The sequence below is a fragment of the Chiloscyllium plagiosum genome, chromosome 11, assembly GCF_004010195.1.
Source record: "Chiloscyllium plagiosum isolate BGI_BamShark_2017 chromosome 11, ASM401019v2, whole genome shotgun sequence".
In the NCBI taxonomy this organism is placed as follows: domain Eukaryota; kingdom Metazoa; phylum Chordata; class Chondrichthyes; order Orectolobiformes; family Hemiscylliidae; genus Chiloscyllium; species Chiloscyllium plagiosum.
The window spans coordinates 81,863,160-81,876,512 of record NC_057720.1 but is presented as its reverse complement, the minus strand read 5'-3'; the positions used below and the strand labels follow the sequence as shown (position 1 = coordinate 81,876,512).

At 41.0% G+C, this 13,353-nt stretch overlaps 1 protein-coding gene across 6 annotated transcripts in view; it reads left to right on the top strand.

The window, feature by feature from the left end:
- Positions 1–7,203, top strand: part of cep350 (centrosomal protein 350) — a 136,304-nt gene extending 129,101 nt beyond the window's left edge. For all 6 annotated transcript variants that reach the window (XM_043699941.1, XM_043699940.1, XM_043699942.1 and 3 more), the window contains 2 exons: positions 1,363–1,485; positions 3,947–7,203. In XM_043699941.1, coding sequence (XP_043555876.1) covers positions 1,363–1,485; positions 3,947–4,111 — 288 coding nt within the window. In that variant the 3' untranslated portion in view covers positions 4,112–7,203. The remainder of the gene's footprint in view (positions 1–1,362; positions 1,486–3,946) is intronic.
- Positions 7,204–13,353: the final 6,150 nt, after the last annotated feature.

The following is a 13,353-nucleotide window of genomic DNA, read 5'->3' as shown; positions in this document are numbered from 1 at the left end:
TGCCAGCACCCAGCCCATATCCCTTCAAACCCTTCCTATTCATATACCCATTCAAATGCCTCTTAAATGTCGCAATTGTATCAGCCTCCACCATTTCCTCTGGCAGCTCATTCCATACACGTACCACCCTCTGTGTGAAAACGTTGCCCCTTAGGTCTCTCTTACATCATTCCTCTCTCACCCTAAACCTATGCCCTCTAGTTCTTATCTCTTAGACCCCAGGGAAATGACTTTGTCCATTTATCCTATCCATGATTTTATAAACCTCTATAAGGTCACCCCTCAACCTCCGATGCTCCAGGGAAAACAGCCCCAGCCTGTTCAGCCTCCCTATAGCTCAAATCCTCCAACCCTGGGAACATCCTTGTAAATCTTTTCTGAACCCTTTCAAGTTTCGCAACATCTTTCCGATAGGAAGACCAGAATTGCACGCAATATTCCAACAGTGGCTTAACCAATGTCCTGTACAGCCGCAATATGACCTCCCAACTCCTGTACTCAATACTCTGACCAATAAAGGAAAGCATACCAAATGCCTTCATTATCCTATCTACCTGCGACTCCACTTTCAAGGAGTTATGAACCTGCACTCCAAGGTCTCTTTGTTCAGCAACACTCCCTATGACCTTACCATTAAGTGTAGAAGTCCTGCTATGATTAGCTTTCCCAAAATGAAGCACCTCGCATTTATCTGAATTAAACTCCATCTGCCATTTCTCAGCCCATTGACCCATCTGGTCAAGATCCTGTTGTAATCTGAGGTAACCCTCTCCGCTGTCCACTACACCTCCAATTTTGGTGTCATCTGCAAACTTACTAACTGTACCTCTTATGCTCGCATCCAAATCACTTATGTAAATGACAAAAAGTGGAGGACCAGCACCGATCCTTATGGCCTATAGTCTATTATAGGCAGAACATTTTTGGAATTTGACAGAGCAGATGCCTCTTAGAAGAAGCTGTTGGCAAAGTGCTGAACCACATAATGCAGTGAATTGTTAAGTGAATAATTAATCATTTCTCAGTCTAGGTCTTAGGCAAGGTGAAATGTCAAACCTTCTCTCAATCTGGGAGTACTGCATGCTACCTTAAAGTTGTATTGTGTATGCTTTTGGATCTCACTGATGATATTCACTTCAATTATAATTAAGTTTTCAAGCATTTAGCGATTTTTGTTTAATAGAACATGCTTTGAATTCCATCCAATTTTCCATCATTCAGAATGGGGGAAGAATCAGAAGATCCAAGAGTCAAAGTCTTCATTGAGCAGTTTTAGGGATGGATAATGGATTGGGGGTGGTTTTGTCTGTGTATTTAGGGTGTGTGCAACAGCTGCCATTTCTCCTGTGCTTCTATTCACAGACCTTCATTTCTAATGAAGTTCTGAAGTTGTTTGGATTCAACCAAGAGCAATATCAGAAGACAGACTGGCAGAAGATGAAGAAATTTGGCAGGAAGAAACGTGATCGGGTGGACCATATTTTGGTAAATGCTTCAGTTTAGGAACTGTTCAGTTTTATATTGTAACATTGCATCATGATTATGAACACGTCAGCATACAACTGAATTTCTATTATTTTAAATGACAAAGGCTTTATCTGTCTTTGGCTTACCTGTCTGGCTATCCTCCATAATCCAAAAAATGCTTCAACTTTTTGATTGAATTTAAAACTTGGGTCCTCACTGGAGTAGTTTTCTGAAAATCAAGTCCTACTGTTCCTTAGTTGCCACAAAAATTTTTTTTTTTAAATTTAGAAGTACATTGAATTCCTCATATACCTGTCTTTTGGACCCAGGTTTATAGAAAGTACAGATCAGGTTTCTTTGCTTAACAAGCGTTAGAGCTTGTTACAAATAAATGCAAATAATTATGAACTACTGGCATACAACTACTAACTAAAACTCTTTAACATCCCCTCTCCCACACATTCCTCATTACACATAGACAGGAAGACAGGGACAAAGTGCACAGGGTGTTTTGCATAAAGAGAGAGACTGGCAACGTACTTCCATGGTACCTATTGATGGCTTTTCCTGAGATAATCCTTGTGCTGATCAGAATGCTGTTCCTTGATCTTCCTTCTCCAGATGCCTCCATTAGTTTTCAGGAGGCACAGGGTGACTAGTTCACACATGTACAAATCTGTAACTTATTAATTAAAAGCCACAGCTTACAGCAAGTGCTGAAGGGAAAAGAAGCTGGTTTTCTTCAGGCTTTTTACTGCAGAGACAGATCCTTAACTTGTGGAGATCTGGTGATTTCTCAATTCACTTGTATACAGCCCCAGCTGATCAGCTACCTGGGAGCAAATCTCAGCTTTTGTCTGAAGGGTATTTGTCTGTGGCCCAGTTACTAGTTAGCTACTTATTGTTGACTGAAGCTCCCGTTGAACACAGCCCTTGGCTGCAGCTTGTCTGAAAGCCATCTAATACTGCTTGAACTGTGAGAGTAGCACTTGGTGCATATCAAGGAACTTGCTACTGTGAAGTGCCAGCAATCCCTGAACAATCCTTGGGTTTTAAAATTGCTTTATTCCCATTTGAGTTCAAAATCAAAAGTATAGAAGAATTAGAAGACGGCTTTTGCAGACCTTTCCAGTCCTTCCCATGTGTTTGTGTGTCACGGCACAACATGTGTCAGCAGATTGATGAGTTTAACAGGTCTGTAAGAACACAGTTATCTTCAGGCCACACCATTGCCTTGATTTGGTCAGATATCACCTTTCCTTTTATATTTACATGTTTAATCTCCTGGAATCCCTGAGCTTGCAGTGCTGTGGGAGTACCTTCAACACCCAGGCAGCAGCAGTTCATGAGAATTATCTTTCCGTGAAGAAATGGGGGCAGGCATGCGTCCAAGCACAATTTTTTTTAAAATTGGGTGCTTGATATGCCAAAAAATCAAATCATTGCTTTTCTTTCCCCTTTGGATCAAGAACTTCTGGCTGGTCATGTATTAGGCAAGGGTTGAAAGTTTCTGCTCTGCACCAGCTCAAGTAGTCATACCGTCAGGCCACAGCTACACCAGGGCAGAGGGTCAGCCTAAAGTCAAAAAGTGTAATTCAGTTACACTCACCAGCTCTTTCCTTGTGGTGGGTATTCCTTTCTGGTTGTGCGTGCTGAGTAAAACATCTCCACTCGTTTATTATGTTACTGGCAATATTAGTGCTTGACCTCACTGGCCTGAGGAGATGTGGCATTGGAATCAAATTCAAAACCAGGTTGGAACAGGATTAAGCCAGCAGCATCCTTCAATCTGTTCTCGTACTCCTAATCATAGCTGATTTGTATCTTAACTTAGGAATAATTAGGAAATCAATATACTAACTGTTACTTAACCTACCATTTATCTCTCAACCCTAGTTTTGAAATACTGTAACAGTCACAATAGTTTTTAAGGCTGGCAGAAACCAGATTATTTTAGTATTGTTTGTGTGACAAAAAGCTTCTTCACATCACTCCTAATCAGCCTAAGTCTTTTCAGGCATGTCCTATTTCTAGCATCCCCTGCCAAAGGAACTAGTTTCTCACTTCTTTTGCTGTCAAATTATTTAATCATCTCAGTCACTTCTTTAGATCCATCCCCTAGTCATCTTTACTCAAGAGAACGCAGGCCTCGTTTATCAAATAAAAGTAAAAAATGCTGGAAATATTCAGGTCAGACCTAATTTATGTAGCCAGTCCTTAACCTTCCCAGCCTTGGTATTGTTTTGTACAAGAATAACTAGTGACTCTCCATTGATCTCACAGCGAGCCCTCCAGAACTCCTGTCCAAGCTCCACTGCTGTATGGGAATGGCCATTTGTGTGATAATGGACACAAGGAAAGTGGGAGGCTTGAAGTCTGAGTGATTTCAGAGCAGATGCTGCCCGGTACGAGAGGAAAGAGCTGTAACAAATAAATCTTTATATAAAAACAATAACACCTCCTCTGTTTTTTCTGGCAGGTTCAAGAGCTTCATGAGGAGGAAGCCCAATGGGTGAATTATGATGAGGATGAACTTTGTGTGAAGATGCAGTTGGCAGATGGGATTTTTGAAGCTCTGATAAAAGACACAGTAAATGTACTGAATCAGATTCAGGGAAAACAGTTAAAACTCATGTTATCCTAACACGGGCCAAGCCAACGGCCAACCTGTGGACTCCAGAAGAAAGCCAAACCTCATGCCCCGAGCAGAAGAGAATCCACCTTTGCCTCTAAACTCCTCTCTCTGATTGAGTTTTGATATCTGGCATAGAATTTCCTCAATAAGTAGCTGGTTTGAGAAATTGATCCTTACTGGAGTCAGACGACTGGCAGGATGTGGATACCAGAAGTGCCAATCTTTTTCCCGATCTATTTATATACAACCTGATCCCATTTATTTATCCAAACTGTAGCATAGACTTGAATTCAGAGAAGTTTGCACATCCAATTTTTTTGTTTTGCATTTACATCTACGTTTACCTTTTTTAAAAAGTATATCTATCTTGTGGTGCTATGATATGTGTTTGGTGTATGTTAGCTGTGAGAGTTGAAACAATGGCTGATATCAGACACTGAATCAGACTCCTCTGAGTGAGGAGTACTATATCTGCATGACTGAAGTGGAGGGCAAAAGTATTGAGGATTGTAAAAAGTTGCTCTTACTTCATTACTATAACTGTTTATTTTATTTATTGGTTTCAAATTATTTCAGAAAGGAAAATTGATTTTATTCATTTAAATGTTATTGATATTCATTTTCAGGAAAAAGTTGCAAACTTTGAGCGGCTTTTGAGATCACTTGCATTGATTCAGAACTTTTTTGCAAAAGAAAAAGGTGATAATTCAGGTCACAATACCCTGGTTTCTTGAAGTTAATGAGTGCAGGGCTTGTGTTCTTTGTATTAATTGATACTCTCTGTACCAACGGTAAAATGTATACGTTTGAAGGAAAATCCCTGGAATATCTGACTGTTTAAAAGGTTTTTACTAGAAGCCATGAAGTACTAACCTACCCACATGGATAGGACTGTCTCTGTCTTTCTGCTACGGGAATCTCTCCTTTTCTCCCTCCTTTCTCACCACTCCTGATCATTTCTATTGCATGGTGCTTCTGACTGTTAATTTTTCCTAATGTTCCTTAATTTTTGAGTTATCTCCCTTACTTAAGACAGTACTGATTGTGATCAGAGGTTTCCAGCCATTAAGAATTTCAGTAGTTAGATATCTAATTATCTTCCCTGAGCCACTTGCTCCATTCACTACATAACTAAAGACACCTGATGTCGCTGCATAAAATTAGCCTTTGCACCTGACCACTCTGCCTGTGACCTATAATAACTGGGTATTTGTGAAAAGTGAATATAAAATGTCTTTCATTTTATCGTTCTTTAATATACTCACTTGACCACTTTGCAGTTGATGGGTAGTAAGTGGTGGATATTTCAGAGATATCATGTTGATCTGGCTTATTTGTGTCTGAGTTTTGCCATCCTAGTAAGTGAGGGTTCTCTCTCTTTGCTTGATAGTGGCCACAAGGTGTAGAGAATACCAGTTGTAACTTGTAGCTTTCTCTTTCATATCGAGGGGATCATGGTGTTTCGTGGCCAGTTGCTGCACAAAACTCGTTTGCATGCAGAAATTCTACCTGACTTAATTTTCTTATTTCATAAGATCTGAGGCTTCCCTTGAACAGCTCTGATCCTGCAGCTTAGCACCATGTGGGGAATCAAATCCAAACCTTTTAGTCAGTGGATTGCTTGCGGGCACCATGTTCACGTAAAAATATTAATGATTTAACTAGTTGCTCTATGATGCTGATTATGTTTGCTTATAGTTTTTATGCAAATTAAATTTATTGTTTGTGACCTTGTTGATTTCAGGCAAGCAGACATCTTCTATGCTTACCCTCCTGCCTCCACTTTGACCCCACATTGATACAATATGTTTACTGGAATCAACATGCTGTTGAAATCAAAGCACATAAATTGACCAGACAAGTCAATGTTTCCAGCTGTGAGCAGGACTTCTTTGCAAGTGGGAAAATACAGTCAAAAAGAGCAGCATTTTCCCTTGAGCAACTAGTAATAAACTTGTAGGAGCAAGTTTCTCAGAGACCTATCTTTAGCACTACAATGATTAATATGGCTTTAACTGTGGAGGAGTGCAATGATTGCCCTGAAATCTTGATGAAAGATATCAGCTGAACAGAGGGAAGCCTCCACATGCATGTGAGATGTTCATTAAATAGTTGTGAAGGATTACTCTGGTCAGTAGACATGCATAAACACCTTTAGCCATGCTGCTGCTGCTTGGCAACCAGGCCACATCTTTCTCCGTGTTTGTTGGTCCTCACTCTGTCTTTTGCAAAGTATTAGGCAGACACCAACTTGATGGATGGTGGTCAACCTCAGACCATTTCCTTAACTTAACCCACTTTGGCTACAGTACTAATAGTTTGTCAGGAATAGCTGGGTTAACAACTGAACTTTACTGGAGGAAAGGTTATTTCATTCTGATCCCAGGTAAGACCACATCTCTCCCTCATCTTTACTTAGCAGTGTACCAAAGGAGCTAGGGCAGCACTGCAAACATCTTTCCCACCAAATCAGTTGCTTCCAAGTGGGAGTCCCAACTTCATTTGCCAACGGAGCAGCACAGAATGCTGGTTCTGATGCACTTGGTCCTTCAGATATAGGGGCAAACCACAGCATCTGCACCAAGCACTGACGACCCCAACTTGTTCAGTTGTTGGTATTTAATCGTCAGTCTGTCCATAGGGCTCATGTTTAAAATGGTTGCCTTAGTTACTTATATACTTGAGAAAGCCAGTACTGCGTGTTGTTCGACACCAGTGTTCAGCTGTTTCTTAAAAGAATATGAAACCTATTTATTAAGAACTTGAAGTTGAAATGCTGAAGTGCTCAGTGCTGTAGTGGACTGGTCTCCTCATTACATTGTACCCAATCTCTCATATTGGGTAAATTAATACAGGGAGACTTGCCTCTATGTACTGTACAGTGCAGTGCTACACTGAGGAATACTTGACTGTACAATGTATAGTGTGTGTGTGTGTGTGTAAATACTGGTGAAGCATCCCTATCTGAGGCAGTGTGCATCCCTGTTATAATTTTGAGGGATGGAGTGATGTGAGTATGGAAATGTAAAATAATGGGTTTTCCCCTCTGTATACATATCTGTATATATATTTGATAACAGATTAATACTTAAGAATTTTGTAAATAAACATTTACTGATTTATATGTGATTGACTTTCTTTTTTATGTTGACTTGAGGCATTGGAACGATTTTGATTGGCTTTGCCTTATAACTTCTACCATTTCAATTCAGCTTTTCTGAGCTGAATTTTCATTACAATGGTGCTAGGTTTCTGTCTTATCAGACTTGGCTATTCCCATTGAACAGAGTCCTGTGAAAAGCATTAATCCTGTTTGTGTTCTCCTATCAGACAACATTCCAAAGCCTTTCACATATTAAGCAGGTTTTCTGTGTTGTCAATGCTATGTATGCAAACAAGTTAATGAATTGTATTCCTTAAGTTAGGAACATTGGGAAACTTTAGCCCTTGAGCCAGCTCTACCTTGCATCGATTTTCCTGCACTGTCTCCATATCCCTGGATGACTTTAATATGTAGTCATTTATTTATCTGGTTTTGAATGCACTCAGGGATTGACCTCTACTGTCCTCTGGAGTTGAGAATTCCAAAGATTCACCAGCCTCTGAGCGAAAAACTTCCTCCTCCTCTAAATGGCCTGCCCTCTATTTTGAGACATTCTTTCCTGATTTAGACCCATTCTTCCTGTAACTTTACCCTGTTGAATCCTGTAAGAATGCAGATCCAGTCTCCTCAATTTCTAGGATGGCAGGATGTACTCCTTCTGTGACAAGTGTACCCTTTCTTGGATACGGTGGATCAAAGTTCAAGGTGACATCTCATCAAGGCTCTATACAACTGAGGATTACTGGACTGACACCTTGAGATGAAGGCCTTCCTGATTGTTTGCTGTAAATGTGTGATAGCTTTGTGACTCATGGGCAAGGACACTCATATCCTTTGGACATAATACTTCCGAACCTCTTAGCATTTAAGAGATACCCTCCATTTCTGCTGAAGAAAATGCCCTGCCAATTTTTTTGTTAAATTCCATGTTTTTGCCCATTTATAAGTATGCCTAAAGCCCCTTGAAGCCTATATGCATCCTCCTCATCTCACATTCTCACCGTGTCTCATGTCACCAACAAATTTGGAAATAGTACACCTGGTCCCTACATCCAAATCATTAACAGATTATGAACCTTGTCACATCCTGCCATCCTGAGGATTATCCATTTATTTTCTTTACTGTTCTCTGTCCATTAACTAGTTCTCAATCCATGCCCATGTATTATTCAATGACATCCGCTTTAACTTGGATACGAACCTCTTGTGTGGGCCCATATCAAAAGCTCCTTGAAAGTCTAAACACAGTACATTCACAGAGCAGGCTAATGTGCAATAAGATCTGATTAATTAATTCATAATGAAGGTGCCCCTTGGAAGCAATGACCATACTATGATTAAAATTCACATGAGGGGCAAAATGTTGATGGAAGACTAGTGTTTTAAACTTAGAAATGAGCTACAATGGGGACACAGAAAGCTGGCTAAACTGAATTGGGAAGTTAGGTTAAGGAAGCTGTAGAGGCAGTGCAGACATTTCATTATACTCAGCAAAGGTGTATTCAAGCAAGAATGAAAGGCTCTACAGATTTGGTTTTTTCATGGTAAATGAAGGAAGTTTGAGACCATATCCCATTGAAAGAGAAAGCATAACATTCCACAAAGATGAATGCCAGCTTGTGGATTGGACAGAATATAAAGAACAGTGAAGAATGGAGAAAATATTAATTAGAAGGGAAAAATTTAGAGTACATTGGTTAGGCCATTTCTGGAATATTATGTGCAATTCTGGTCTCCTTCCTATTGGAAGGATGTGAAACTTGAAAGGTTTCAGAAAAGATTTACAAGATATTGCCAGGGTTGGAGGATTTGAGCCTATAGAAAGAGGCTGAATAGGCTGGGCTGTTTTCCTTAGAGTGTCGGAGGCGGAGAGGTGACCCTATAGAGGGGCATGGATTAGATAAATCGACAAGTCTTTTCCCTGGGGTGGGGGAGTCAGGGGGCTAAAGAAATTCACTATGGAATGAGCTGCCAGAGGAAGTGGTGGAGGCTGGTACAATTGCAACATTTAAGAGGCATTTGGATGGGTATATGAATAGGAGGGGTTTGGAGGGATATGGCAGGTGGGACTAGATTGGGTTGGACCGAAGGGTCTGTTTCCATGCTGTACATCTCTATGACTCTGAGTCACACCAACTTTTATAGGTTCAACATAGAAAGCATTCCATCTGGATGCATCATGGCTTGGAACGGCAACTTCTCTGCCCAGGACCATAATAAACTATAGAAAGTTGTGCACACAGTCCAGACCATCATGCAAGTCAACCTTCAATCCATTGACTCTATCAATACTTTGCACTGCTGTGGAAAGGCAGCCAGCGTCATCAAAGACTCCTCCCATACCTGGTTATAATCTCTTCCAACCAGATCCATCAGGCAGAAGATTCAAAAGCTTAAACAAACGTACCAACAGGTTCAAGAACCGCTTCCATGCTGTTGGTATATCTGAATGGACCTCTCAAATTTCAAATCTAATGCTGATCTTGCTGCTTGTGCACCTTCTCTGCAGCCATGATTTTGTATTCTTTCCTCTGTTCATTCACCCTATGATCTTTGTACAGTATGATCTGCCTGTACTGCATGCAAAACAAAACTTTTCACTGTACCTAGGTATATGTGACGATAATAAATCAAGGAGTCCACTTGTTAAAACAATTTTTGATTGATACAGAAACCTGGTCCATACCCCGTCAATCTACGACTACAAGATGGGGAAATTGGGAATTCCTTGTGTACTCTTTACAATCTGTACCTTTTGTGACATCTCAGAGAATAGCAGGGCTTGATTTCCTACATTCTACCCCAGTGAGTAGTAACAACAACAACCACAACCTGCTGGGTCGTGTGACCCAGATTACCAGAACGTCTGCAACCCACTGGGGCAGTGTGCCGCAGATTATCATAATCTCTTCAATCCTCTGGGGTAGTGTGTCCCCGATCACCAGAACATCCTGCATAAAACAAAAAAAAGTCTTCACACCTCGGGTTTATGTTAGTTACTGCGAATCTGTGCACCCTACCAATTGACACTCGTGCCAGTGGAAGCTGTTCTCCTAATTTTCTATCTGCTCATACCCCTTACAATTTTGAACACATTTATTATCCCATACTTCTTTATATGCTAGAGGTGGATGCTAAAATTTCCTGGCATTAAGGAAGTGCATGGGTCTTCTTCCTAGTGCACTATCCAACACTTCTCCTCCTCTTAACAGACTTCAATTGATCGCTACCATAAATCTGTGGTGTGCCAATCGGCTGCTGTATTCAAAGTATCTACTTTTCTTTAAACAGCTTTGGAGACTGTGGTGGTATTCATGTGCAGTTCCTACCTGCATATTCTGGTGCCTTGGAAGTCTCAATATTGGGAAAGAAGTAAGCAAAAGAGAAGACCATTCAATCCCTTTAACCCTGTTCCTCTATTCAATGCAGCCATGTCAGTTCTGAATCAGAAGACCATAATCCCTGAATACCATTGATCTCTGATTTGAACGTACTAAGGGAGCGTTGATTGCATTTTGCGGAACACGTTTCACATTCCTATCACTTTTTCTTCTGAGGTGTCTGAGGAAGAATCTGTTGTATTGCAACTAAAAAGTGATCCTGGAGGAAGCAGTTCTGTGTGGAGTCCTTACTGAGCAAGAATAATTAAGATTAAGAATGGTAAGGGATTCAAAGACATGGATCTATACAAATCAGCTTGGGAAAGCCATCAGTGGCACATCCTTGATCAAAGGCTGGGAATATGAAAGGATACAGCAAAGGAGATAGAATGGGATCTAATTTATATATAGATAATCAATTTTGGATTTTAAATTTCAAAATCTAGGTAGATGAGTGTTAGTTATTTCTGTGAAGGGTTTTCATTGGGAAATAACAAATAGAGTCTTTCCAGAAAGATAACTAAATCCAGCCCTTGTCAAAAAGCAGTGACAGCTGACCACTGTACTGCTGGATGTTTATACTGTTGCGTTTATGACAGGGCAGACAAAAGCTTCACTTTTAGTTCAGAAGAATTTAGAATTGAGCTAGTTCTTAGATTCAGTTCAAAAGACGCTGAAGTTGAGCTCAGAAGTGAGTTTAGTTGCACTCCAACATGCAGTTTGGGACAGTTCAGGGAGCAGTCACCTCAGCAGGAATGTTTGATTGTGATGCTTCCAAACCAGGAGAGTCATAGCAATCTACAGCACAGAAAAAGGCCCTTCGGTTCATCATTTCCACTCCGGTCAAAAACGACCACCTCACTATTCTGATCCCGTTCTCCAGCACTTGGCCCATAGCTTTGTATACCTTGCAAGTGCACATCTAAATACTTAGAGTCATAGAGATGTACAGCATGGAAACAGACAGTTCGGTCCAACCCGCCCATGCCGACCAGATATCCCAACCCAATCTTGTCCCACCTGCCAGCACCTGGCTCATATCCTTCAAACCCTTCCTATTCATATACCCATCCAAATGCCTCATAAATGTTGTAATTGTACCAGCCTCCACCACTTCCTCTGGCAGTTCATTCCATACCCGTACCACCCTCTGTGTGAAAAAGTTGCCCCTTAGGTCTCTTATATCTTTCCCCTCTTCAATGTTCTGAGAGTTGCTGCTTCTCCCATCCTCACAGGCAGTGAGTTCCCGATGCCCAGCACCCTCTGAATGAAAACAATTTTCCTCTTACCTATTCTAAACCTCCTGTCCCTTAAATATGATCCCACTCATTGATTCCCTCCATCAAGGGGAAACATTCCTTCCCATCTACCCTGTCTATGCCCTTCATAATTTTACACGTCTCAATCATGCCCACTCTGTCTCCTCTGCTGTAAGTTAAACAACTCCAGTCTGTCCAATCTCTCCTCCTCACTGAAACTCTCCAGCCCAGGCAGCATCCTGGTAATCTCCTCTGCACCCTCTCCAGTGCTATCACACCCTTCCTATAACATAGACACTCCTCAAACATCACCCTCTGCTTCCTCCTGTTGAGCCAATTTGCCAAACTTCTTTGGATCCCATGGGCTCTTCTGCTATCAGTTTCCCATGTGGGATTTTATCAAAAGTCTTATTGATGTTAAAGTAAACAAGATCAAAAGCATTGCCTGATCACCTCTTCGAAAAATTCAATCAAAATACTCAGATATGACCTCCTCTTAATATGTTGACTTTTCTTGATGAATCCCTGCCTCTCCAAATGCAGATTAATTCTGTCCCTTAGAATCGTTTCCAATAGTTGCCCCACCACCAAGGTTAGACTCACTGACATGTAGTTTCCTGGTTTAACCCTTGCATCCCTTCTTGAATAACGATACCACGTTGGCTATCCTCCAGTACCTCTCCTGCGGCTAGAGGTGTATTAAAATTCTGGCAGGTGCCCCTAACTATTCCCTCACTTGCTTTGTTCAAGCAAGTGAGTGCATTTTATCCAACCCTGGAGATGTATCTGTTCTTTAGATTACCAGAACCACTCAGAACCTCATCTCTGTGTCTGCTCATTTCTTTAATTGTACACAGGCCTTTTCCCTGACTTCTATCCCTGTATTGTCCCTCCCACTAGTGAACACAAACACAATGTATTCTATTAGAACCCTAGCTGCTCCTCTTGTTCCATGCACGAATTTCCACTATTAGTCCTTAATGGGCCTTACTCTTTTTCCCTCGTTATCCCTTCACTGGTTAATGTACTTGTACAACAATTTAAGATTTTCCTTGACTTTACTTGCCAGTATTCTTTTATATCCCCTTTTAACTCACCTTTTTAAGATGCCTCTTGGACATTCTATACCGCTCCAGATATCTGCCATATGCCTTCCTTTTTCTCTTAACCGAATGCTGTATATCCCGTGATATCTGGAGTTCACTGGATTTGATGTCCCACCCTTTCTCTTTATTGGAACGTGTTGGCCCTGTACTCTCCATATCCCCGTTTTGAATGTATCCCACTGTTCTGAGACAGATTTACCTGAAAGTATTCTGCTCCCTGTCCACTCTGGCCAAATTATATCTGACCTTATTAAAATCAGGCTTCCCCCAGTTGATTTCAGGCCCGTCCTTGTCCTTTTCCAGAACAATCTCGAATCTAATAAAGTTCTGATCACTGTTTACGAAATGCTCCCTCGCTGATACTTTGATCACTTGCCCATCTTCGTGACCTAAAGTGAAGTCT